The sequence below is a fragment of the Motacilla alba genome, chromosome 2 (genome assembly GCF_015832195.1).
Source record: "Motacilla alba alba isolate MOTALB_02 chromosome 2, Motacilla_alba_V1.0_pri, whole genome shotgun sequence".
In the NCBI taxonomy this organism is placed as follows: Eukaryota; Metazoa; Chordata; class Aves; order Passeriformes; family Motacillidae; genus Motacilla; species Motacilla alba.
In genome coordinates this window covers 44,508,555-44,534,519 of record NC_052017.1, presented here as the reverse complement: position 1 = coordinate 44,534,519, position 25,965 = coordinate 44,508,555, and the positions used below count along the sequence as shown (strand labels likewise).

At 38.8% G+C, this 25,965-nt stretch overlaps 1 protein-coding gene across 2 annotated transcripts in view; it reads left to right on the top strand.

Moving 5' to 3' along the window:
• Positions 1 to 25,965, top strand: part of TRAK1 (trafficking kinesin protein 1) — a 127,830-nt gene that overhangs the window by 12,132 nt on the left and 89,733 nt on the right. Inside the window, exon 1 of one of the 2 annotated variants that reach the window (XM_038128813.1) lies at positions 11,693 to 12,180. The exons of the other annotated variant lie outside the window; for it this stretch is intronic. Within the exon in view, the coding sequence (XP_037984741.1) occupies positions 12,095 to 12,180 (86 nt within the window). The 5' untranslated portion in view covers positions 11,693 to 12,094. Of the gene's footprint in view, positions 1 to 11,692; positions 12,181 to 25,965 lie in introns of those variants that run through there. 2 annotated transcript variants of the gene reach the window in all.

The window sequence follows — 25,965 nt, the reverse complement described above, 5'->3', positions numbered from 1 at the left end:
TAGTTGCATACTTCCAAATGACCACAAAGCAAATGAGAGCATGAAATAACTGTCTTTTGCACTTGCAAAAGGCTTTTCTAATACTTAAGCACCAATGCTTCCACTTTTTTATTGTGCCCTGGGGTGTAATACTTTGTGGTAAAGCATGTGCAGCTTAAATGAGAAGAAGGTAGGAAAGGAGAAAATGTATTTCTTGGTGACCCTGTCTTTGTACTAGTTAACATTTGTACCTGGAATGGTAGGTTTGCGAATGGGGAGTTTGATGGGAGATGTTCTAAACAGGAGGGCAGATTTAGTCTATTAACATGTCTCAGCTCAGTGCTGGTAAATGCATCTCAGCATAGTGATGCTGCCTTGGGTCTTTTGTCCAGGTTTTGCTTCCTGTATGCAGACTATGTTCAAGTTAGTACAAAGCTGCAGTAATGTGAGTGTGCTGTCCACTTCTGTTACCTTTTTTTTTTTTATACTTATTGAAGATGGGAATAGCAACTGGCATGAGATTCAGACGTAGTGATATAGGCAAGTATTGCATGGTGTGTGCTTCAAGGGCTTATTACTCATTGAGCTAAGTTTAGCCAAGTCACTTTCAGTGGAGCCTATCACCTCTTTATATAAAATGATAGCTGGTGTGAATCAAACCGTAATTCTGAATATTAAGGCTTTTTAAAGTAGGGGTCTGTCTCATTAACCAAGTTAAGTTGTGGCCTGGAAGGCCTCTAGTCTACTTCATAACTGCCCTGCAATCTGTTGTTATTTGTGAGCTTTGTGATGAGTATATCATGTTAGAACAGCTCCATCATCCACTCCCGATTTTGGGCAAACAGTGTGCAGCATTACTGTCAGACATACTTCTAGGGAGATGGGAATCAGGCCAGGCAGGAATTATTACAGGTCGTGGTAGCTGTGTCTACCAATGACTGCACTTTGCAGTTATACAATGTTTGCATTGTTTCTGTCTTTGTCCTATGACAGACTTATTTGTCTTGCACCCCAGCCTGTAGCTTCCTGAATAGAAAAATACAGGTTCTGTCAGGACAGCTGCTTAATAAAGACACATGTTGAAGTACTCAGGAAGAGAAAACTGTTTGCTGGGAAAATTACAAATTGCTGAGAGGAAGGACATAGCATGCAGATGGGCTAGAAAGTGTGCAGGTTTGATTCCTGGCCTTTTCCTAATCAGTAGCCTGATCTTGCGAGTAAGGCAAGGCTGAGCACCTGGAAACTTTATGCAGATATAATTGTATTGGCTGAAATAGTGCAGATAGCCAGGGTCAGTCTCTTTGAAGTGTGGAAGTACTAACCCACTTATAAGGACTCCTTGTCCCTACCTGCTTTCTGTCACAGCAGACTTGTAGCTACAGCATGTAGCACTAGAAATAAAGGGGGAAAAAATTTGGCTTGTAGCAAGTGAGAAAGTAAAATCTGGAGACAGCAGTAGGTATGTGCCTGCTCCAAGCCTGCAGTTACAGGCTAGCTTACACAGGAGAACTTTGTTAGTTCTGCAAATTGTTTGTGCCTCTGAGAGACTATGCTTTTTTTGTGAACAGTGGCCCTTTCTGCCAAGTTGAAGGACATCATGTGTCTTATATGTGGCTACTGTATCTGTTACACAAGCGACAGCACAGCAACAGTAGACTTATTTAATGTGTCTGATGTCAAATTTATTTTTAAAAAGCAGTGTAATTCATTACTGGTGCCAGCCCAGATATTTGCTATGACCACAGTCAACACTTGTGATACAGCTGTTGCTGCCATTGCACAGTGAGCTCCCCAGTTGGAGTATAGGGTAAAATTGAAGCAGGTTTTTCTCATTTGCAGTCAGAAGTCTACAGCATAACCACATGCATACAGCCTTCTGTTGGTACTTGTGTTGTATAGTTGTTGGAATAAAGAATTTATGGTCAAACTGATGTTTGAAGCTGTATCTTTTCTTTCTTAGATACTCTTCTGCTGCAGGTTTTTGTTTCTCCATGGATGTAGCTTTTGCTGATGTTTAGACTTTGTTTGGAAAGGTGGGACAATTCACCTAGTTCCTTAAAATACACTTTTTTCATAGTCAAATCAGAAATAGGAGCATGTGTTTAGCTTAGTGGCTCAGTTATGGTCTCAATTTAAAAATGCCACCTAGAATGTGTCTTTATCTAGAAGGAGTTACAGATCAGACAGAGGGTAGTAGAAGGAGTAAAGCATATAACTGATGCATGACTGTAAGTATGTTTGTCACAGCCAAATTGTAACTGTGCTCATCTAGTGTTTTGCCCTTTCTCAGACTTTAGTGCTTTTATGTTAAACTAACAAGTATCTTGCTGTGTGTTTTCTCTTTTCCTTTGTTGTTCAGTGATGTGATACAAATTAAGAATGATTATCAGCTAAATGTCTCTTCTTTTAGGAGGGCAAATATTGTTGGACAGTATGGGAATTTACAAAATGTTGCCTTTCTCTGCTTTTGGGATTTTTCTCTCCTCTCTCCCTCATGAGAAACAGGAAATAAAACATTTTCTGAGGAGGATATTAGTGTCATATTGGCATTTTAGATTAGTTGGATTAAATAGGTTGTACTTGGAATTTGGATATCAGTATTCTGTCTGTTGTTACTGTGGGTACAGCAATATGCTAAAGTAGGCACCTCTTCGTGCTTTGCCAGTGACTAAATGTTCCTTTCACAGGTCCACCTGCACACCTTATGTTAAACTGAACTCATGCCCATTGACTGCTGGAACCTGCCTACATTTTTCTTTACAGATGAAAGAGTAAAGGGGGCAGAGCATGGACTGAAGGGAATGAAAGTCTCAGAAACCTCACTCCCACCAAAATACTGCTTTCTTTATTCCCACCTTCTCAGAGTTGCATCCTTTGGGCATGGAAAATCATAGACATTTTCCTAAAACATCTGGGTGATGAATACCTGTTAGAGCCCAATGCTGACTCTGTGTGAGCTTAAGCATAGTTTCGTATTCTGAGTTCTGTGCTCTTCTGTCTTCTTTTATTTCTTCTTTGCAATATGGGTTTTCTTGTTGATAAACCAGCACTTTTGAACACACTTAAAAGCAAGCTGATGGAAAAATTAATTTGTAAGTAAACTAAATGGACAAGAATGAAGACAGTCCATGAGTTCAGTGGAAGAAAAAACAGCAATAATTGCCTCTGTAGTATAGTTAAATGCAGTAAAGCATTTTAGATTTCTAACCCTGGATCCCTGAGATTTGTAGTTATTTTGTTGAGGAGCTTCATTTTATGGAATACTGCTTAACTGGAGTTTAATGAAAGGAGTGTGGGGAAATCCTATGGAAACAGTGACTGTTGAACTGCTCAAACTGTAATGATTTTAACTTGCTTTCTGTGTTGGTTCTTTAGTGAAATGCAAATTGAGTTAAGAATGAATGAAGGTGTCCATCCCTTGAGGGTTTCTATGCTTTGTCTGGTTTGGGGGCCAGAGTCAGGAGTGGCCACATGAGTCTGTGCTGAGATCATTAGGCCGAGGACACCAGCTGTGCTATTATTAGGTGTTTTAAACTCCATGGCAGATGTTCTTGGGCTCTGTTCCAGCCCCCACATATGGTGCAGTGGAATACATGGAAAAAGAAATTCTGGCAAATTGTTTTCCCATTCAACAAACAGATTTTTAAATTTTTTCTTCCCCCTGTTTAACTGGACAAGATATTTGTTAACTAGAATCTATTAAAAAGCAGTTTGAAGTATTTGAAACAAGAACAAAAAATGTGTTCATATGAGAGCAAATACAAGGGCTTTCCTTGAAAAGGAGGACTTGAGGGTCTAGGACTTGAGAACTCAAGTTTGGAAGCATATTTGTTTTGCCATTTAAGTATTTTATACTCAGTTTTCTATTTTCCTTCTGACATTTAGCCAGGATCCTTGCTGGATTACTTTTTCTGTAGGTATATAGTGCAGAGCTGTACCTGCAAAGATTTTGAATGATGGTGATGAGACACAAGAGAAGATGTAATATACAGAGAGCAAGGAGGTATTAATAATGAGATTAAAGTCTTTGAACAGAAGTACTGCTTATTATGTTACAGTGATACAGCACATAGCATGAAGAAAAGCATGTTTTTTCTTTCTTTTTGTTGTCATATGAGTATGTGTATGTCTTGTTTTGAATGTGTAATTTATTTTCTCTCTGGAAGTCACTTAACCAGTTTAAACATCCTCAAAGTAAAAATCACAAGCTGGTCTGTGGAGTTCTGATATGCTCTGTGTTGTACAAAATGCAAAAGGGAGGTATCTGCCAGGAAGATGCGAGTCTGACCTAATGGCAGACCAAAAGTACATAAGGAGTTGAAGAATGCTAACTATTTATAATAGGTAACAAATATGTCTCTATATCTCATGTGTTACAGGTTTTTTAGCCATGTTTTTGTAGTGTTGTTGCTAAGCAGAACAACAAATGTTTAAACAATTCCCTGTACATCATCCTTTCCTTTGTGTCATCAAAGTATGTAGTGTTTTTTGAGTTAAAGCAGCTGAGATGGTGCATGAGTTGCCCTGTGTTGAGCACAACGAGAAGAAAATTCAGCTCTTGAGAAGTTCATTATTTATGAATTTTTATGTGTCCATCTCTCAGCTTCTGAACTCTACAAGGCAGCTCTCTCATACCACTCTCTCATTTTAGTATGATTAAAGGACCCAAATGAAGCAATCTAACACACAGTTCCTATTGAGGCTCTTTTGCATGAATTTTCTCTGTCCATGTTTCTTGCTGGATGTTAGAAGAACAGACCATACCATTGATCGGAAGATCTGAGCACTCATTCTCTGCATTGTTTTATCTGACACCAAGGAAACAGTGTGGATGACCTAAAGTTTTTTGGTTTTTTTCGTTCTTAAATCAGTGAACTGATTTTAATCAAAATGTTCTGATGCACTTGTAGGTGTATATTGCTGATAAGGGATATGTCTCTAAATCTAGTCTGAATGTGATTTCTCCTTTTGATTTTCCTATCCCAAATCTGTTAATCCTTCTACCTTCTGGTAAGGGTGCTATTTTAAACCATTGGAGCGCCAGGTGTTCTTCAGGCTGTTTCCACAACATGGTCTAAAAGAGCTAAGTGCATCTGTGTACTGCACTGTGGGGAGCAATGAGATGTGACACTGGAAGTCTGTGGTGGTTGATGTGAGTGCTGTTCCACAGCTCATATCTGGTCATTTGAGAGTACTGCTCTGTGGTTGTACCCCAAGTAAACAGGACTGTGTGCTGAAACTTGTGTGTTGATAGGTCAGGTTGATAGCAGTGAGTAATCACTTGCTTTTTGAATAAGATTGTGACAGTCACGGAGTCACGTAGCTCCTATGAAAAGAACAGTTTCTCCTGTGTTACTGAGATTACAGTGTGGGACCTAGAGAAAAGTTAAGAGGATTAGTCATGGCATGTTACATTAAGCCTGACTGCTTAATCAGAAGGATTTTTTCCTGAAGATTATTTTGTTGGCAAAAGTGGGAAAATTGGGATCTTGATGAGCTCCAGAGGCTTGTTTTGAGGCCTGGAGCAAGCAAGTCCTAATGTGCTAACATAACTGGTTAGAACATGTTTTTCTCAGGTAAGAGGTGAACTATCATGTCTGCATGATGGGAGGAGACTGAGCTAAATGTGCTTGTGGTATTAAGCTTGCCTTCATATGGGGCAGCCCTTGTTTGGCTGGAATTGAGTATTGGCTAGAATAGCTTCTTATGGTATCAACTACTTTCTAACTGAAAAATAATTGCTTGGATTAAAGTGGTTGAGTCTTGCACAGCCTTGCACTGAGAGTATTAAGCTTGGGTCAGCTCCCCCCTCTTTCCCCAGTTCTGAGCTTTAGCAACCTGTTCACTTCTCTGTGCATGTGGTGGGAGGAGAGGAGAGGAGAAGGAAGATTTGTTACAAACACATTGCAGAAATGCATTTTCCTCTTACAAGGATGTGCTTAGAGGAAGCAGTCGTGCTTGTTAAATCTTGACTTTCAGGATGCCATGCAACTCCAATGATGCCATCAGTGATGTTGGTTCACATACCTCTTTCGGTAGAAAATGCTTGCATGCAATGTGTTTGAGCTGAACAGTTGACAGTTATTTTAATTTCTCTGTACTCTAGATTGCTTTAGACATATAGGCTCTCATGTGGGTGTGTATCTTTGTGGGTAGATGGAGCAAAACTCATCCTCTCACTTTACATGTGTTCCAAGTTTCCTCTGTGAGAATGTACGGGAGCCTACTAATCAGTTTCACTCCTTCTTCAGCCTTAATCAGTATATTGTAAATCGTGTGGGAACTACCATGGTAGGGATATGTGTGTAATTTGTTTTATGAAGGTTCATTTTGCTAGTTGATAGGCTGATAGATTAATGCATACTCCTTGGATGTATTGAAAATGGACTGTGGATTTGTTTGTTTACTTAGCAATTTATTTTTTAAATAGCCCTCCCTTCCGCAAACTTGACATTTCCTTTTTATTGCTATCTTACAGGACTGAGCATATTTCTGCTTCAAGTCAGCAGTAGGAAGAGAAATTTGTGTTCTAAAATGAGTGAAGTTCTGAAGAAGCAGATCTCCCACTCTCTCTCCCTTGTCCTAGTTTAAAATTAGATCTGCTGGCCTAACAGGAAGGGGCTTGCATTTCTTGCTCATTTTCCAACTGTCAAGCAGAGCATGTAGTCATGCTGAACAAAGCAGCAGCATTCCTGGATCCTTTTAATGATGTATTCAGAACTCCAGTGCCTCCTGATTTAATGAGTACAGTGAATGTATTCACAACTAACAAGAGCGTGCTCATTAAACAGCAGTAAGTTAACTGTCCTATTCTGTTGTAGCAATCCAGTTCATAATTAAATGGTGCCATATCTGAGTACAACCCTGGGCTGCCAAATGGAGAGGTTAAATGTTCTGTGGATATGTGTGTTAGAAGGGGTTGTTGGAGTATAAGTAATTTAGCTTAGCTTGTCTCACTGATAAGGACACTTTTTTTGGTGGAAACTTTGTGTTTACAGCTCCCAACCAACTAAAAAGTTGAAACTTTAACAGTCATAGTGTTAATTTAAGTTGTCTTTTAGATGGTAACTTTCAGTTCTATATTCTACTCCACAGCACTACTGCTGTTGTGTAAATCCCAAGTGTCACAGCTATACTAACTGGATTTACTAGACTGTAACTGATGGCAGAATTGGACTTTTGGGTGACTTTACTGCTACATAATCTTAGTCTTAACAATCCTGGTGATGAAGTGGTGACATTTGAAAAATGAAGAGATCAGTTTAGTGTTTTGGATTGGCAGATGCAGACTGAACAAAAGTTAGGCTGTGTAGAGACCCATTCATTGGAATTGTCTTCACTAATGTTAAGATGAAAGTAGCAGCTGAGTTTTCACCTAAGTTATCTACCCCCTAAAGCACGCTTAATTTTTTTGTAAAATTGTGGGTGCAAATGTAAATACTGAATTCTTATGTTTGCTTTTAATCTAAGGTCTGTTCTGAAATATTTTGGTTTATAATAGGTACAGCCACTATTTACTAATGGATTTGGAGGCAGAGGGAATTTGGGCCTGAGGGAGGGACAACATATGCCCACTGTCTGCTTTTCTACTGGGAAACCTCCTGACACTGTCTTGGGGCCTTTTAGCATAATCGGGATGACACCAAGCCAGTTCTTGTTTCAAACCAGCTGACAATCTATTCAGTTTGTGCTGTCTGCCTTTCTTTAAACTGATTTCAGAAAAAAGCCACACAGTCTTTGGTACCTGTTTGCCATCTGGAGAACGAGGCTCCCATGTGGGTAGAGGCAGATGTACAGAGTGTTTGATGCAGCCCTCTGCAGCTGCTGCCTCTTACCACAGGCTGGCTGTACCTGGCTCTGATCTCTGCTCCTCAGCCAGTCCCTCCAGTTCCCTGGCATGGGCTCCTGTGAAAGTCTGTCAAACGGATGCTGAACTCTCTAATAATTCCAGTTTTCCCCAAGAGCCATTTTCATTCAGATACCCCGTGTAAGCATCACTGCTAGTCTTCTCCTCTGCTCTTTCATGCTAACACTGAATGGTAAGGTTCCTTTTAAACGTGAACTTCCTGCTTCAGTCATGCTAGTATAAGTAAAACCTGGGCAAGAATTGTTTGATGTAATTCAAAGGAAGAAAATTTGCACACTCCAAACTAAGGAAGAACCTGTTCTTTCCATCTTTAAATAAGAAGAATGACCCACAGTGGTTGATTCAAACGAGAAACCACTTGTTTATTTGACACACCCCATGGAGACACACTTGCAGCTACAAGTGTCTTGTGGGTGTGTGGAGTGAGCACACTGTGTGTAGAGGAGGAGGACAGAGGCAGGCAGGAGACCTCAGTGTGTCTTTGGTTTGTTTTAATCCTCAGTAAAGCTTTCTCTCCTGGTTATCTGGAAGAGGTGAATTCAGCTGGTTGACATTTTTGTGTAACTCACTGACGGAGGTGAGTTGGGTACTGCCATAGGAATACCACACAAACTGAGGCAGGGAAGAATCTTTTGCTTTCTACTTCTGCCCACAGGGGTTTTCTTCTCTCTATATGGTGCAGATTGGTAAAAGGCCTCTGTGTTTTTCTTCAGCTGTGTGTTTGGTAGAGGGGAGTGAAGATGGTGGTTGCTTTGGTTTTTGTTTTTTGGGCTGCAGGACTGCCAGGACAGAAAAGGCATATTTAGGGGAAATGCTGCTTTTGTTAAAGTCCTATTTCTGAAGCTGAGTTGCTTTTAACTTACTTTGATACTAGACCACAAATGTGCATTAGATGAGGAAGAAAATGGAGAGTTCCTGTGTTGCTCAAGCCTATTTTTCCAAGGTCTTAAATCTGTCTAAATTAATTCTGAACTTTGTCTGTATTTAGCTTAAATTTTAGTTTTTATATAAATTTTGAACTTTTTATTTGGTTTACAGCTGTCTTATAGTAGCCATACCAATTATTTTATATTTTTAATATTAAGATAGTCCACAACTCTGCCCACTTGCTCAGGGAATAATCTGCTCTTTACTGACTATATCTGGGTATCTGAAAAGCTGAGACACATTCCAGATGTTCTAGTTCTGAGTAATAATTTGTCCTGCCTACATACAGTGTTTTCAGAGAAGCTGGAGGGGGAGGATTTCACACTGAGTACATAGTTGCTTGTGTGGGTATGAAAGGACAGTGTAAGGGATATCCTTCAGAAAAATGACCCACAGTTTTCTCTGTAAACTTTCTTGGTTCATTATTTCAATTTACATCTTAACACTCACTGGGCCCAATACCAGTTACTACAGAAGACAAACTTTTATTACCTTGCATTAGTAGAATAACACTAGTTATTAGCACAGCCAAGTGACTCCTTCCTCCAATGTCTCTTGATTATTTTTAAAGACAATGATCTTTTCATTCCTTACCACCAAGCTAAGATGGTAGTAAAAGTTATATTGCAAACTAATAAAATAATTTGGAAACATTGAATTTAAATACTTTGTAGGTAAAGGACATCAATATTTTTGTGCTTTGCATGTAGGCTTGTTACTTGTTATAAAGTTTTTTGTTTGTTTGTTTGGTTTTGGTTTTTTTGGGGCTTTTTGGGTTTTTTGGGTGTTTTTTCCCATAGCAAATGGACTATCAAAGAATAAATGTGCCAGACAGTAGATTAAATTACTTGAAATAACTTTGCTGTACTATCACAAAGCAGACAGTCTTGAGGATGTGCAGTGTGAGTAGATGGATGGTATAGGTCATGCAGTGCTGAACTGGTGCTACTATGTTGACACAATGTTTTATGGGTAGGCAGGAGACACCTGGTTAATGTCTTGAGGCTTTCAAGGTTCTATTGTGTCAGCAAGGTGATCTCCATAAAATCTGTCCATAAATAGCCTTTATCTGTCTATATCTATACAAGATTTAGTTGCCAGTCAACCAGAGTTAAATTCTAATTTATCTCCCTCCATATTTAACAGTGGCACAGTCTGGCAGAGGATAAATAATTTTACTGCCAGTTCATTCTTGATTATAGTGTCAGCAAATGTTCCTGCTGCTGAAAATACGTGGGCAAGACAGATGGGAGATGGTAATTAAATGGACTCTGGGAAACCTAAAAGATAAGTGTTGGTTGAAAAATTCTTAGTTAACAGAAAAACTGTTTTGCAACTTAAAAATAATGAAAATAAAAAATAGATTTTCATATGATAGTTTAGTACCTCCTATGATTTTGGGGAAACATCTCTTGAAATCCCAACTTGTACAGAAAAGGTATGAACAGCAAATCTCTCTTAGTTCTGCATGTTGCTGGAAAGAAAGAGTTTCCTCTGCAATTTCAGCCTTTAAAAGAGCATTTTATTACCTTCCTTGACCATTGAAAGTGCTGTATTTGCATATTGCTGTGAGTGTTTGTTCTGGGTTGTCTTTTGTCTTTAACTGATTGCTGAAGGTTTTCCTTTTTTTTTTTTTTTTTTTTTTTTGCATTCTTTGGGAAGAAAGGAGAAAATTTTTCTGTTTGAGATATATTTGTTTTTACTTTAAATCTTGTTGTTTCACTATCAGGCTCAAATTTAATTTCTTTTAAGGCAGGTGTTTCAGTTCATGTTTATGATGAAGTATAGAAATCCACTTGGGAATAGAATTATATTTGCAAATGTAAATCACCTCATCAAATCAACCATTCACCATATGGTGAATTTCAGTCTGCTGTAATCATAGCCTGATGCTTGGAACAGTTCTGCACTTTAGTATGTTAAAACTTGGAGTCCAGACTGTTGTGAAGCAGGAAAACAGTGTTGTGAAAAGGCACTGGGAATACCTGCAGTTTCACTGGTCAAGTAAATGACAGTTCATGTATCCTAAAGGCTGGATATTATCCAGTCATACAGTTATGCTCAGTTTGGAACTGAGGAATAATCACAGAATCAGAATGGTTTGGGTTAGAAGAGACTTTTAAAAGGATATTTTTCATTAGAGTAGAGTTGCCAGGAGCCAAAAGCTTGCAGTAGGAAGCACTGATGTAAGTGTGAGTCTTTTGATTAATTACAATCAAACTTTTAAAAATATTTAGTTAGACATGATCAGAGGCATGACTTATAACAAGCAAAATTAGATGAGAAATGCTTAAAGTTGTGTTAATTGTTCTTATGTCTGAAGGAACATCTTGTTTGGAATACTTTTTTACACAAAGGGAAAAAAAATCTTTGTATATCTTTGAATCTTTGTAGATATTTCATATCTACAAACATTCAAAAGTTTATCCTTGGTGCAGGCTTTCCCCAGAAGACAATGTTTACACATCCTTTGTTTTGGCACTATGTTTTCAGTTGGATTAGTCCACAAAAAAAACTGGATGCTTGGAGAAGAGGTGACTGCAATGCCGAACTTGTTCTTAATGTGAGGGAATAGGATGCTGGCTGAGAAGAACTGTTGTGCTTGTTTTGGAGGAGAAGTTAAGAAAGGAAATTGCTCACAGTTTTCTTGAGGAATGATAAAATATTTCTAAATTCGAAGATGTCTGTTGAGGTGACAGGTCATACCCTACACATTTTGAGAAGGGCAGAGTTTGTGACTGGCTTTACCTTGGGGGGTAATTTCAGGAAAAAGGAGTTTAATTTGTTGGAGTACATGTGTGATTGCCAGCTCGTAGCTCTGTTCTCTTTAGAGTGTTTCAACACATGCACCAGAAAGCCTTAGTCTTTTGAGATGTATGCAGTTTTAAAGTATGGCTTTATTTTGCTCTGTAGATAAATCTTACTACTTTTGTGAAGACTCTGGAAACGCTCGGCAGTGTTTTCCTGATGTTTGGAAGGAAAAGATTTGCTACCATCTGTTCTTTCCAGAGGATTTTTGTGTATGGTTGTCTATACAGCTTTGTTCTCAAATTAAAAGTTTTGGATGTGGTTACAAATGTAGATATTGTAATATGCATTTAAAAGATCAAGGTTTTTAATGCAGCAGACTGAAAAGAGGAGTAGGCTAACCCTGTATGATTCAGTTTGGTAGTTTGTGTAACTGCTCTGCCAAGAGAGGGTGAGGAAACTTGTGTGTGAGCCAAAGTTACAATTGCGTTCAAATGACCTTACAGCATCAAGAACTGTTCATGTGCAGGAAACACAAATAGAAGCAACACTTAAAGCAAATCTGCTGGCCAAATGGTGAGATTCTGGTGGGGAAAAGGAGACACAAGAAAGGAAGAATGCTATGCAGATGATCAGGAGCAAAAGGAGCTGAAAACCAGGTACAGCAGGGGCTGTTACGCAGCTGTAATCCCCCAGTAATGTTTGTTGCTCTTAGAGCTGAGCTTTGACTGTAGTGTGTATGCAGAGGCATCACTGGCCATGCTTTAAATTAACTCAGACAAAAGAAAGAAACATGGCAAACGCTGCTTTAGTACTTTTCATTTTCCCTTACTCAGCAGTTCAGTTGAATGCTGTTTTTCGACTCTTGCACTGCATAACACTGCCCGGCGTCTTTCTCAAATACTGCTGAGCTGAGCTGCTCTTGTATTCTCAGATGCAGCTTTAGACTGGTGGGGCAGGAGTACAGAGTTATGCTTTGGTGTTCAAAAGTAGGTTAGTGGCAGTGTACTCTGCTTCAGTGGGTCAAGGATCACTGTTTACTGTGGTAAACCCTCCCTGCCTCCACATCTAATGTTAGTAAACTGGCCTGTTATTTACCACCATGAGATTTTTTTGAGAATAAGACAGAAGGAATCTGAGCTAGTGTTTTAAGGTTACAGATAAAACTGCTTTGGGCATCAGGTCTCTTAAGTTGCGGTATTATTGTTAAATATGTGCTATGTTGGAATCAGACATATCAGTGCAAGAGGAATTATTTGCACACTTTTGCAGGCTTTCAGTTGCAAAGAAATTGCAGTTGTTTGAGGTAGTCGTATTGTCCTATATCTGTAGGACAATTAATTTGTCACCAATTTCTGTTGGCACTCCTGATGTTAATATTTATATACTATGTGTATTAATCTTTGTGTATGCTGATAGGTAACTTGGTAGCTCTTAGCCCAATTATTGAAGCATGCCATTAGTGATGCCTGTCTAATTGATATCCTGGACTTCATTCTGTTAAAATGAAAATTCTTACAGTACAAGGAGCTTGGACATGAGTGTTTCCTTTGAAATGTAAGGACTTGGACTAAGGTTGTTGTCATTTTATTAGGCTTATTTTCTGTATGAGATTTGAGTTTGCTTTTCTTATCTGTATTTAAATTCAAAACCAGAACTTTGAAACAGAAAATAAAAACAAACCAGTTCAAAATTATTAATGAATTATGAGCAATATGAACTGTTTTCTTTGTAGAACATTTTTTTAAGAACAGTTTTTCTTTTCAAATCAAATGGCTCTGGAATATTAGATTACTGTTGGAGAGTTACATTCTTGTATTCTGGTGGCTGGAAGTCAGGAAAGCTCTTTAGATTCCCCCCTCACCCCCCACTTGATCTTCATTGCTATAATCAAACAAGGAGCAACTTTTTATAATTTGCTAGTTCTTTTTGCTACTGCACAGCTTGGCTCTGTCTGAACTCCATGAAAAGAACAAGTATGCTCGGTGGATTTGTAAAAAAACCTTGCAACTGCTTCTAATCGAGTTTAACTTCATTTTTTTACATGTTCTTTGTTACAAAACCCATTTCCACTTCCAAAGTAGTTTAAAGGGCCTTTCTGTCCTTGGGAGCTTTTGAGCTTTGGAACAATGCCCATAATAGCTGTTCCTTGCTCTGTGATTGATTGACTTGAAGGAAGCTGACATTTCTTAATGAAAAGCTTTGCATTTTAAAGCTTTATAAAAATACTTTGGATGTGTACTACCTGCAATACCTAAAACCTTTAACACACTCAAAAATCTCAGTGCTACAATTGTTTTCAGACTATTGTAGGAAAGCAAAGATAAGGAAACAAGATGTTTTTGTAGAGCTTTTAGCATGTCTCTGACATGACATTGCAAAGTACAGGAATGTAATTGTGGTTGGGCAGAGATGGAGTTCATATCAGGCAGAAAGAATACCCTTATTGTTGGTTCTTTTAAATCCCCCTTCCATCCCCACTGGTTCAGGTAGGATTATATTGCAACAGAATTGCATTTAAATTCCAGTAGAAGCCCATGTCCTTAGGGAGTAGACTAAAAAAAAATCTGAAGTGTTTGTGAGTAAAATGCATCTGAGGGGTTCTTCTTGTTTATTTCTGTATGGCTCACTTTTTTTCCCTTTTGTAAATTCACATTTCACTTCCTGATTAAGAGCATACAGGTACAGTGAATACAATGATTTTTCTCCCTGTTTACTTAAGTTACCCGCATTTTTTTTTTCTAAGATAAGTCTACTTCCAGTAAGGTGCTTGCATTCATCAGAGTGGCTCAGGATTTGTCCCCCCACTGTTCTTTGTTTATCTCTAAAATTCAGAGGAGCAGCTGCGTTGCATAGGTGTTGAGCAATTTTCAGTTTGTAGAGAGAAAGTCTTTTTGAAGGAACACGTTAAAAGAAATACTTTCAACAGACTTAGTTCTTCTCAAACCCTAAACCCCTTCCCACACCCCCCCTTTGTGATCCCAGCTGTTGTTGTTAAATGTATGAAATGTAATGTTCAATGTATGTGATATGAAATGGATTGCAATAGAAAGAAATGTTTCTTTCTGGTTAACTGTGTACTAGGAAGAAAAGTTGAACTCGGATGAAATTTACGTCAAAGGTGCTGTAAGAAACAGGAGGTCTTGTCCACCGAGCAGTTTGGTTCTACACGTGTGAAAGGAGTTTGGATGAAAGCAAACAGTAGGTCTGTACTAAAACTTGCGGTCTGTACAGACTAGCAAGTAAATAAAATAACTTAAATGTTTAAACAGAACTGAAAGTATAGGGACTGATGTATAATACATTTACTAGCCTTCCTAGCTAGGACAATTCAAATATGAAGTTAAAGACTGAGGATGTATGGCCTTTTAGAGCAGTACAGTTTGCCTTCAAGTCATCATGAGGCTGTTACTAGAATTACTGGGAAAACCTGAGAATTAGACCTGATAGGAGTATATTTCAACTTTTGGGTTCCATGTTTTTAGATTTTTAAGTACTGAAACTATCTTCTCATCAACTGTGATAATTTTTTTTGTCTTTGATCCCACTTGATTCTGAAATCCTTTTTCTCTAAAAGAGATGAAATGTGCTTCCTGATGTCATGTGACTTCTCACATACAAGGTTTCATCAGAGAGCTGGAACTGAAGGTGAAAAAGTTAGCTGACAAAGAAACTTTCAATAAAGGAGATGCAGAAAGAATAGCTGCCTAGATAGGCTCTAAAAATCATGTGAACTTTTAGACACTCAAGAGCTTAATTTAGTGGGAGACTGGCCTGAGAGGCTTAATATAGACAGCTCAGATATCATGTGGAAACTCTAATATAGACATGTATTGATATAAGAGACCTTGAGCTTATTTTTATTTGTTCCTGATCAGATCATTTGTTTGCTTCCCTCCCTTAACCCCACTCTTTATTCTCAGGAAATGCAGTAAAATGGCAGCTGTTACTGCACAACTACACCTGACTGTACCAGGAAGAGTGAAGAAAAATTGGCCTTTTGGTACTGGCACTTGTTTTGATTTGCTCAGCTTTCAGTGGAGTCTTCAGTAAACTTTTTTCGGTGCTCCTCCTGATAACTTTGACTGGGAATAAGTGAAATAAGTAGTGACTCTGGTCAGGATGTCCTTCTGCTTGCTGAGAAGCGCTAGTCACTTCTGAAAGATGCAAGGTCACCGAGATTTCTATTCTTTTTCCTTTCTTTCTCTTTGTGTCTTATAACTAGTTTATTTGTATGTCTCCCAGTATTGTAACTTCAAATTATAGCTATTACATCAACAGTACACTGATTTTTAACTCTGTTCAGAAAACTTCTTGTTTCTTGCCTGGTCATTAACAAAACATCAGTAGGAAGGTCACAGTGGCTGGTGTGACTTGCCCCCTGATGGAAGTGTCATGGGAAAAACAAATGGATGGGTGGATTCCCTCTATGTTTACAGTAGCCATGGAAATTTGTGCTTTGTTAAAATCTCCATCAGGCTTAGGAAAAAAAGCCACCCATACTCTTAAATCTTTACTTCAAAAAAAACCTCTCAGGTTTTCAAGTATCACTTCAGCTCTTACCTGAAATTTTAATTGGAATATAATCAAACTGCTGGTTTGGGAGAAGCTGGGGATTTTAACTGTACAAGAAAAAATCTGTCTGGTGTAGGTGGTGTTGATATCACTCTGAGTCCAAAAAGTACAGTCTTTAATGCAATCACCATTTATGACATGTAGTTGTACTTACAGATCTGTAATTTCATAACTGGCGAATTTCGTTTGGGAAGTAATGTTATGAAAGCAAGAGTGTTGTCCTCCATGTGAACAGCTGAAATACCTCAACATCCTGACAAAACCAGAGTAAGCAGGACACCTTCACATTCAAAAACTTTCTTAAACTGATGGTGGATGTTCCACTACTTAAGTTCTCAGCGAACAAAGAACTGTTTTGAACCATGTAGATTAAGGGGAGGAATAAGAGTCGGACCAAGGCTTTTAGTGGTTGGTTGCAGAGTTTTTGCTGTCACGACACAAGAACCATGTTGTTAATCCTTTTTAAATAGTCACGGTATTCTTCTGTGGTAGCACTGAGTGATAGAAGTTGCAGAAGTTTGTGATCTTCACAAGGAGGACAGTTTGGTGTATGAAGTTTCTAAGTCTTGCTTTTTCTGTGTCTTTTTGAGAGATGGCAAGTTGCTTTTGAATTAAAAAATCACAAATACAGAGTTGGTCAGATGAACAAGTAGTTTTGGTGTTGAAGCACTCTTTCCACTTCATAAAGTGCCATTAAAATTACTCTGCCTTCTCAGGACTTGATGGAAACATGCTTTGCATACCTTTTGGAGACCAACTGGCCTTTGATTCTGTAGCTCAGGGCTTTCGATAATCAAGGATTTAATGTGCATTTTTCTGTAGTGATCCCAGCATGCAGTGAAGCAGCAAAACCCACAATGCAGATATCCATACAGATGTGACCTGGGCAAGTCTTTTAATCCCTTGTCTGCTTTATTATGTTTTATAGCAGGAAAAATAACTTAGAATGTGGAGAGCCTTCCACTTGATACAGAATGTTACACGTGTTAATATATGTTCATTCTGAACACTTCCACAGAAACAATCATAGAAGACTGCTGAATTGCAAAGTAGTATATATTTAAGTGTGTTAAGTTCAAATTATTAATATGATTCTAATACATTTAGATTTTACAGTAAGTATTGCTTATAATGCAAAACCCTCAGCTTTCTGCAATTGCCTGTAAAATATCTGCCACCTGGGGAAAATAAAAATGTGTTCTGTCTGTGGTGGTCATGGATGGGCATGCAGTGAAGGCTTCCCTACCTCAGCGACCATTCTTTAGTCTGCCTTTTCAGTCTCTCTTTTAATCAGACTGAGCTGTGGAGCTGTTACTAAGTTTGACGAAATGTTTTCCGCTGATAATGTCCATGTCTTGTAGTTGAGAAGTTATTTTTAGCAGTCTGGTGAGACTCTTAGAGTCACTGAGGGACAGAGCCCTGGCAGAGATCTGGAAAAGGGAGCTGTTTGCCAATGATTGGAATGGGAGTGGGGAAAACGGTACCTTTCATTCCCAACCATCTTTTTCTGGTTTTGACTACATTGTTCTTTCCTGGTAACTTGCAAAGAAAGGGCATATTTCCCAGGTTTGTGTTTGGCTGGGAATAATCTCTGTGTTACTGAGGCAAAACTGGTAGAATTGCATGAGTGGAAACTTCAGTTTTCATTTTGATGATTTTCAAGGGCTGCCTGGATCTCAACAAACACCTTCTAACTAGAGTGAATCTGAGAGGTGCTGCTCTTCACTCTGCCATAGTGGAAGGGCTTTGACCTGAGACAGTTTGTATGAAGTCAGAGTTATATTAATCTGTTCACTGCATTTGCTAATATACCAGACTTTTCCTGACTGTGTAGTTAGTACCAAAGAAAAGTTAATGCAGACAACAGTGCCACTGAAAAAGCAAATTGTTTTAAATTGTGGAACCTTTAATTTGACCTTAATACTCAGCTACAAGCAGCTTTTTAATGTTTAAAATTTAATAAAATTCCTGAGATGCTCAATTTGACCTATTTTATTCTTAGAACTATTATGTAAAAAGATTGCTGAGGTAGAAAAATAGCAGAAGGCACAAGAGGGTCCACCAGTTTACATGCTTATGTGCTGAAAGCTGCTGTTTTTTCCAGATGGCAGAATAGTTAGTGGGACTCACCTAAGTAAATGGTCGTGCTTTTCCTCTCTTCCAGCTTTTTCTTACTTTTAATGTGTGTTTTGTTTTAGTGCCATAATCAAAGGTCACTCCCAGTCTTTCAGTCTCCACATGCATGGCTGAGTGAATGCGTTTTTCTTTCATGTTTATCTTTGCAAAGAAAATCTGTGGGTGGAGAATTTAACATGGGATTCAGATGCTTTGGGACTTCTCTAAATGACATACCTGGGAATGCTGCCACATAGCAGACACATTTCAGTGATGTGTATTTCATTGCTGTAGGACACCAAAGATGAAGTAAGGTAGGCTGTGACAGTTGCCACTGACAGTGTTCATAAAGTAACGCTCCATGCAAGAGAAGGTCTGCAGGAATGCTGAAGAGCATCCTTCTTTCTTATTACTACTTTGGGGTGGGTTTTATATGTTACTCCATACTATTTCATTATACTGGAGTAGTGTCATTTATCTGATATGAAAAAACTTCTCCCTTTCTTACTGGAAAATAACTTTGGAAGACAGATATTTGTCAGTGTTTCCTCATACCAGTCAGGATGGGTTCATGCTGAATGTCATCTCTCTTTGTTTTGACTGGTAGGCATTGGTCTTTGCTTACAGTATTGTGTGATGGCCAGTATTGTGTGCTATATTTGCAGTTGTGTGGATTTTTTGGGGCTTCATCTAGTGGTGCACTTTAGTGTCTATAATGTCTGTATAGGATGTTTGTGGGAAAATTTTGCATATGGCACTTCAGTTTTGTTAAGTTGGATATTTTCTGTCCACTGTCAGGTAGAACATGTGATGTACTCTGGATAATTTGCAGACTTGCTTAGCTGAAGTTCAGTTTTATTTTTACAGCTGTTTGTAATTTGTCTGAAGAGCACAGGCCACAATGGTTAAAAGCTGGTGCCTGTCGTGGTGTCCCTTGTCTTGTAGCAAAGGGAATTGATGATGAATGCAAACTGTACTATGGTAGGCAAACATTAAATATTTGGTTAAAAAGACTTTTTGGCATATGTGTCTCTGCTGAGGCTGATGGTTGTACTGAGTAACATAAAAATGATGTGGTCAATGTCCTCTCTAGTTGTCTTTAACTTTGTGCTGTCAATGTCCTAGCAGCACTGTGCAGCTGTATTACCTGTACACATGTTGGGTAGAGCATGCTCAGATTCCCTTCCTGCTTTCATTTGTAGGAATATACACTGCCACAGTGCACTAATGCACATTCTATATTATTTTGACCTGGTTTGTAAATAGATGTATAAATTCAAAGAACTGAGCAGAATAGATTCATATTTCTTCAGTGACGTAGTTGTGACGCATGACTGCAAAATCAAGCTTCTTATTGAATGAGAATAAACTTGTACAAGGGGAAAGAGGAAAAATCTGTCAGAACTGAGAAATCTGCACCTAAACACCCTCCAGTAAATCACAAATGCACTGCAGCAGCAAGAAAATAGTAGTCTTTGTTCTAGCTGTGTGTTTGAGGTTTGTGTGGTTTCTTAATTGCACTATAAATTGATATCTCTGTATAGGGCCCTTTGAAAATTAACAGCTTTGTTCTTCAGTGCATTCAGGTCTGAACACAACATAAAGATTGAAGAAGAATGGAAATCTATGAAATGCCACTATTATGCAAAAGTTTTTTGAGAACTTGGGAAAAAAACCAAAACCTACCAAAAACCCCAAAGTGGTCTGCCAGTTCTTAAGTGATCTGTTGTCTGTGTCTGAATTTGTTTTACATTGTTCTTTCCAACCTTACTGTAGATTTAGCATGAATTATCAGAAATCAGTGGGAGCTGTAAAACACCCTTCTATTCCATATCGACATAACTCTATGAACACTAATTTAGCAGTAGGGTTCTGTGGGAGACCATATAGCTGTATGCTGTGGTGTTTGCTTGGAGTTTCTGTTCTGGCAGAACTGGTCTCTGCTCTGACCCATCTGGCATACCGTGCAAGTGATCTTAGCCTAGAAAGTTATGGATCCAAGTCAAGCTGCTGACCTTTTCCTCCTGCTTATTAATAAACCTTCCTGTTTCTCCTGCAGTCAGTGTATACAGCAAGGCTGGAGAAGAGCATTTCAGCAGTGTCTCGCCCTGCCGAGAAGGTGGCAGTGTGCCTTTCTCAGGTTGCACAGAGACACTTTGGGCTGTGCAGGCAGCTGCTGTGGGTGTTGGTGCCTGTGGAGTCTGCACAGAGCAGCAGCTTTGAAGAAAGGGCACAAGTGGTGGAACTGCAAACCTACCACGGAAATCTGTTAAAAGAGAGAGAGGTCAAGGAAGGTTCTGGTGCAACTCGTTGCTGCCAACACATTCACCCCAGAGGGGCTGTGCTAGACTGACTGCTCCTTGAAAGCTGGCTGCCTTTCTAAACTGCAGGACAGTGGCTTATTTTGGCCTTGACCTGTCAGTTGCTGGTGTTGGTGATGATGGAAGTTTACAAGGGAATTACTGCTAGCCTTGAGTCATGGGAAACTTATCTGTGCTTCCTGTTTTGGCCATGGAGATTCCAACCTAATGATGGATATCAATAGGGTGTTTTTATTCAATAGTGTAAATGAGGTATATACATTCTGTTTCTTCTTCCTGTTCTGTTTCCATGGTGAGGGACAGGTGTGTGAAAACTGAGTCATGGGACCTTACAGAGACATTAAAGTGCAGAAAAGAGAAACATAGTATTGTAAAGAGAAGATTTTAAAGTGATGGCAGAATGTTTCACTGAGAAGAACAGAAAATGGTTTGTGGAGGAAATTGAGGGTCTTGCTGAGCTCTGCATTTGGTGCAGGTGAATAAATAGTACATTTCTGAAAACCACATCTGGCTCTAGAACAGCAAGGGATGTAAGGGTGGTCTAGTGTAGCCGCATCTCTACTATGCACTAGGAATAGCTACAATATTTAATTCCATGTATCCTGGTAGAGGAAATACTGCAATTTTCACTTTAGAATACAGTCTTGTGTTTTGCTTGACCTGCTGCATGAACTGTCTGGACTGGTATGTTCTTCTGACCAAAGGGACAACCAAGACTTGGTTAAACAAAAGCTGAAACTTATTTGCATGTGGCAAGTGACAGCTCACAGATCTTTGCCATGATTTGGCATACTTTTTAATGCTATTTCAGCATTTCTTACTGAAAACTGTGTTTGAGCCCAAACCTCCAGGTAGATACACTATAATATTTCACCTTGCTTATGCTTAAAGCATGACTAAATTTAAATCAAAAGTTTTTCTACATGAACTGTAAAACAAGTTAAGTAGATTGAGTTTGTTTCAGGGAAGTCAATACCTACACAGAATATAAAAGTATTTTTCTGAAGTTTCTCTCTTTTAATTATGTGATCTGCAGTCCTTTCTACACAAGTTCATTTTTTCCTTCTGCCACATTAAGTTGGAAGGAATTGCTCTCCAGACCTTCTTCAATAGCAAGGAAAGCTTCATATTCTCTCTCGACAGTAAAAGAGATATGATAAAACTTTGAGGTCTGCTGTAAGAACATACTGGACAGAGAACTGAAAATTAATGAAGGCTTAAATAATGAAATTGAGGGTGTGCTGTCTCCAAGCACCTTTTAATATTACTGGCTTCAGTTGTCACATCTTGGCTTCTTTTTAACTTTTTTAGCTCAAATAAGAGTTTATATATCAAATGAGCAACTTACACAGGGAATTTAAGAGTCAGTAGAGAAATCTGTTCCTTTCAGGAAATCATGTGTTTATGTTAAGGATTGTACTTGTAGGCCTTGCTTTCCATTTTACCTGTTGCTCTTGAAATCTGAATCTTTCACAACTCCCTTGACAGAAATTCATTTCTTCATGCACAAACAAAAAATGTGAGTCTTTCAAATAGACAGACTTACTTTGACTTTAGTGATACTTTCCTATGATCTCAAAATGTATCATCTTCTTCAAATATAACCATGGGTACTTAAAATCCAGATGATGTTCCAGTCTTATTACAGTTATTTTTGAGAAAACTGAGTATTGGGAATGATAACTTTCCTTGTGCTAGAGTATGTATGAGTCAAGGGAAATGAATTCTAATTGTGGTTCTGAGGCTGATAGGACCATTGCTTTGCAAAGTTAGTTCATGAAAAAGCATTTTAAAGGAAGACATTTCTAGGCATCATAATACTTGTTTTGAGAGAGGCTTTCTTTTAACCTGCAGATGGGGAACACTAGTGATTTTAAAAATATTTTTCAACTGAATAAAGAAGTGCTTCAAATGCTGAGCTTTCCAACCTTGTAAAGCTACTTGTTGTTCTCTGCACTTTTACATTTAGCATGTCTCTGTAATATTTTACTGAATTGGTTCAGTTCCTTTTATTGCCCAAGAAAAGGTTGCTTTTGATACTGTAGTGAAAAGTTCCACTTTCAGAGGAATTTCAGTCTTGTACACAAGGAATAAAATCCTTAACATATAGGAAAAAGGTTTGTCTAAGAACTGTTTTCCCCATGGAAAGTTGGCTGGGTTGCTTGCCTGAAGCTGTTGGTAGACTCTGAATGCTTTCTGACTGGGTGCTAAGATACAAGTAAGTCACAAGGCACGCTGATAAGTGGGGAACTGAATTGGCTGATAGTAGAGCAGGTCAGCTTGTCTAGTCCACTTATTGAGACTGAGTTTTCAGTCTCAATAGAGAATTCCAGTTGAGCAGGAGCTGTCAGGGGGAAGTTTGGTCCAGTGCTTTCTTACTGCCTGTTCCATGAATCTGCTAAGTGAGCTTCAGTGTCCAGGACTATCTGTTGTGTGTTTTGGAGAACATGTACATGCACACAGGAATTTATCTAAGGACAGCCTCAGGAAGTGCCTTGTCTAATGGTTATCACAACTATTTTCCAAAGTCAGTTTCCAAATGGTCTGGAACCATTTGATCCATATGCACTGAATGAATCCAAATTTCTGTTTTTGTGGTTCTTTGGGGAAAGCCACAATGCAGGATTTCAGCTTCAGTCAATATCTAAGTAAGATAGTCTGCAAATGAAGCAAAACCTGAGCTTGTATTGTATTTAATTTGTATTTATACCCCCTAGCTTAAGCTTTTGTGTAGTTCTCTCCTGTAAGGAGACTTTTGTTCTCTTTTGTTTTGTTTGGGCTTGGTGTTTTTGCTTGTGTGTGTGTAAAGACTGTATCACGGCTTTGCCCTTGCCATCTTCATGTTAATGCCCTTGAATTCTAAAAAACTCTGTTTTAAAATCTTTGCTCGTGTGACTTTGACTTTAATGGCACTAAGCCATGGATAATTGGCTCAGTTTCCTAAAATTCCACAGCCTGTTGTTAAGATAAACATTCTAGGTTCCCAAGAACACAGACACATGTATATGGTAATATACTGATTATACAGAGCAACTTTTAAACAACAAATTCTTATTTTCCTATTTTATTCTTGGTGTTTTCACACAAGCATCAGAAGCAGAAAAATGACTTCACAGAAGTAACTTAAGATTTTAAAACTACTACATTCAAGATTTTTAAACTACAATGTAGACTTTTGAGAAGGGCTGCAAAATGGCGCCTTTTTTTTTGCTGCAGCTATTAGCCCCTAGGGAAGCTGGATGGAAGCAGTCCTGCATGGAATGGTATGTTGGGATACACCCTCATTAGTCAGGGACACATGTCTTAGTTGCTGGGAAGGCCATGTGACCAAGGCTTTGGTGTAAGGCCCTGGCTTGTTGGTTGCTCAGGAACTTGTGGTCTTGTTGTGTCACTCACCAACACTGATACCTAAAGTGGCCTGTAAGGTTCAGATATCAACAAGTGTTGGATTTGTGGCTTTCTCTGAGCTGAAAAGGGCTGTGATCTGCATTCCCCCCAACCCAGAGCTTTAGGGAGGGGCTGTAATTGTAGAGCTCGTGACAGAGCTGCGTTCAGTTCACTCGTGTCCTCTCAAACATAACAGTGTATGGTTGAAAGCACTGCTCCCATACACACCTAAAGAGATGGCAAAAGAAAATGGATATGAGGCCCAGGGATATTAACAGCCAGTTAAGAAATTGTGGGATAGGCTCTGAGAGACTCTGTGCACGTTCAGGATTGTAAGGCAACCTTGAAGAATGGTGGAGGCTCTCACTGGATTGTGCCAGTTGCTTGAGCACGTGGGGAGGTTCGCTGCCAGGGAGTGAGGGCCAGTGATGCTAGTGAGCCAAAGCAGATCGACTTAGCATCTTACTCAGAGCAGGAATTGGTGGTCTGACTGTCCTTGGAGGTAAGCTTCCCAGTAGTTGTCTCTGAAATTGCTTCTAGCAGCAACAGGATATTTAAATTTCTTAATTTCTGAAAAAAAAAAGTTCCTACTCAACAGGTGGGATTTTAATTTGTTTGTTGGTCTTATTTTTTAATCATGTTTTAATATAATTATTCAACTTAGTCCAAAGCAATAAACTCAGTCTGAAAACAAATGGATAAGGACACAGGAGTTACAATGTAAGGGTTTTGAGTTTGAATTTTGTGCTTGTTTTGTTGGGTTTTTTTAGGGCAGTTTGCAAAGAATTTCATTCCTCTTATCCCTGCTCTCACTGACTGTGTGCAATAAGAAGCAGTAAAGAAAAGCAAGTCTTGTGTTATATGAGATTTTGTGTGAATATTTTCAGAAGGTCAGCTATTGAAATTTGAAATAATGGCACTTTTTTCCAATCCTGTAAATCAGTATTTTTTAAAATTTAAAGTGTACCAACTCCATGGAGACTCTTAGAAGTCATTGCAGAGGGTGAAAAATGAAAAATTCCTCCTGTAACAGAAGAACAATAGTAATGCAAAACAAGATTAAAATTCCCCCCTCTTCCCTAGGTTTTAAACCATGATAAATATTTGGTTTGAGCCAGTCTGTTCTTTGTTTAGAGTTACTTGACTAAAACTCTTGGCCCTGACTTGCTGGCAATCAGTTGTATTGTATTTTTGACTAAACAGTAGTGTAGTGGTGGTGGGAAACCAACATACTAGCATGGTCTTTTGGCTGTCTTCCCCTGCTCTTTAGTGTTGGCCTGAGGAACAGAGTATGGCTGGGCTGGCTCATCAGGGATTTAGCTTAGAATGGGAACAGATTTTAATTTGAATATCTTTACCTACTGCCTGCTGTCTTAGGCCCAGCCATTTTTCAGTGAGTTCTTGAGGGGTTTTGTTTTGTTTCCCCTGTACAAGTAGCTCGTTCATGTTTGTGTAGTGCATTTGTGACTCCCTGCTCTGCTTCTGGGCAAGTGCTCCCACTGCTCCTTCCTGTGGATGGGAAGTGAGCTCAGCACTCAAAAGCAGGGACAGTGTTGTTACCTCAGCTGCTGCAGTTCAGAAAGTTTGTGGTAATCAACAGCTCTCCCCCAACTAGCAGAAAAGCTGTACCCAAAACTCTCATTTGACAGCCTTTGAGGTTTGTGGAAAAGTGAAGAAGTGGAGAGTTCCATTCTCTTGTTGTGCATAAATAAAGAGAACTTTTCATTTTTCTGTTATCTCTGTTCCCACCCATATTATTTGAAGACCTGGTTTGCTGTTGATGTAGTCATTTTCCCCATACCTGAACTCTGACAAATCTTTGATACCTGCCTTTTTGTAGTGGTAAAAGCAGATATGCTGGTAGAGATGGTGTTTATGTACCAAAACTGATGCTCTTGTATTCTAACTTGTGTGTTCACGGTTTTTGAGGCTGGAGTCCATACTAAATATAACAGCAACCTAATCAAAAATTATTAGGTGGGGTTTTTTATTTTGTTTTGCTTTTTTTAAGTCATAAGATCTTATTCTTATCTTCAGCAAGTATTG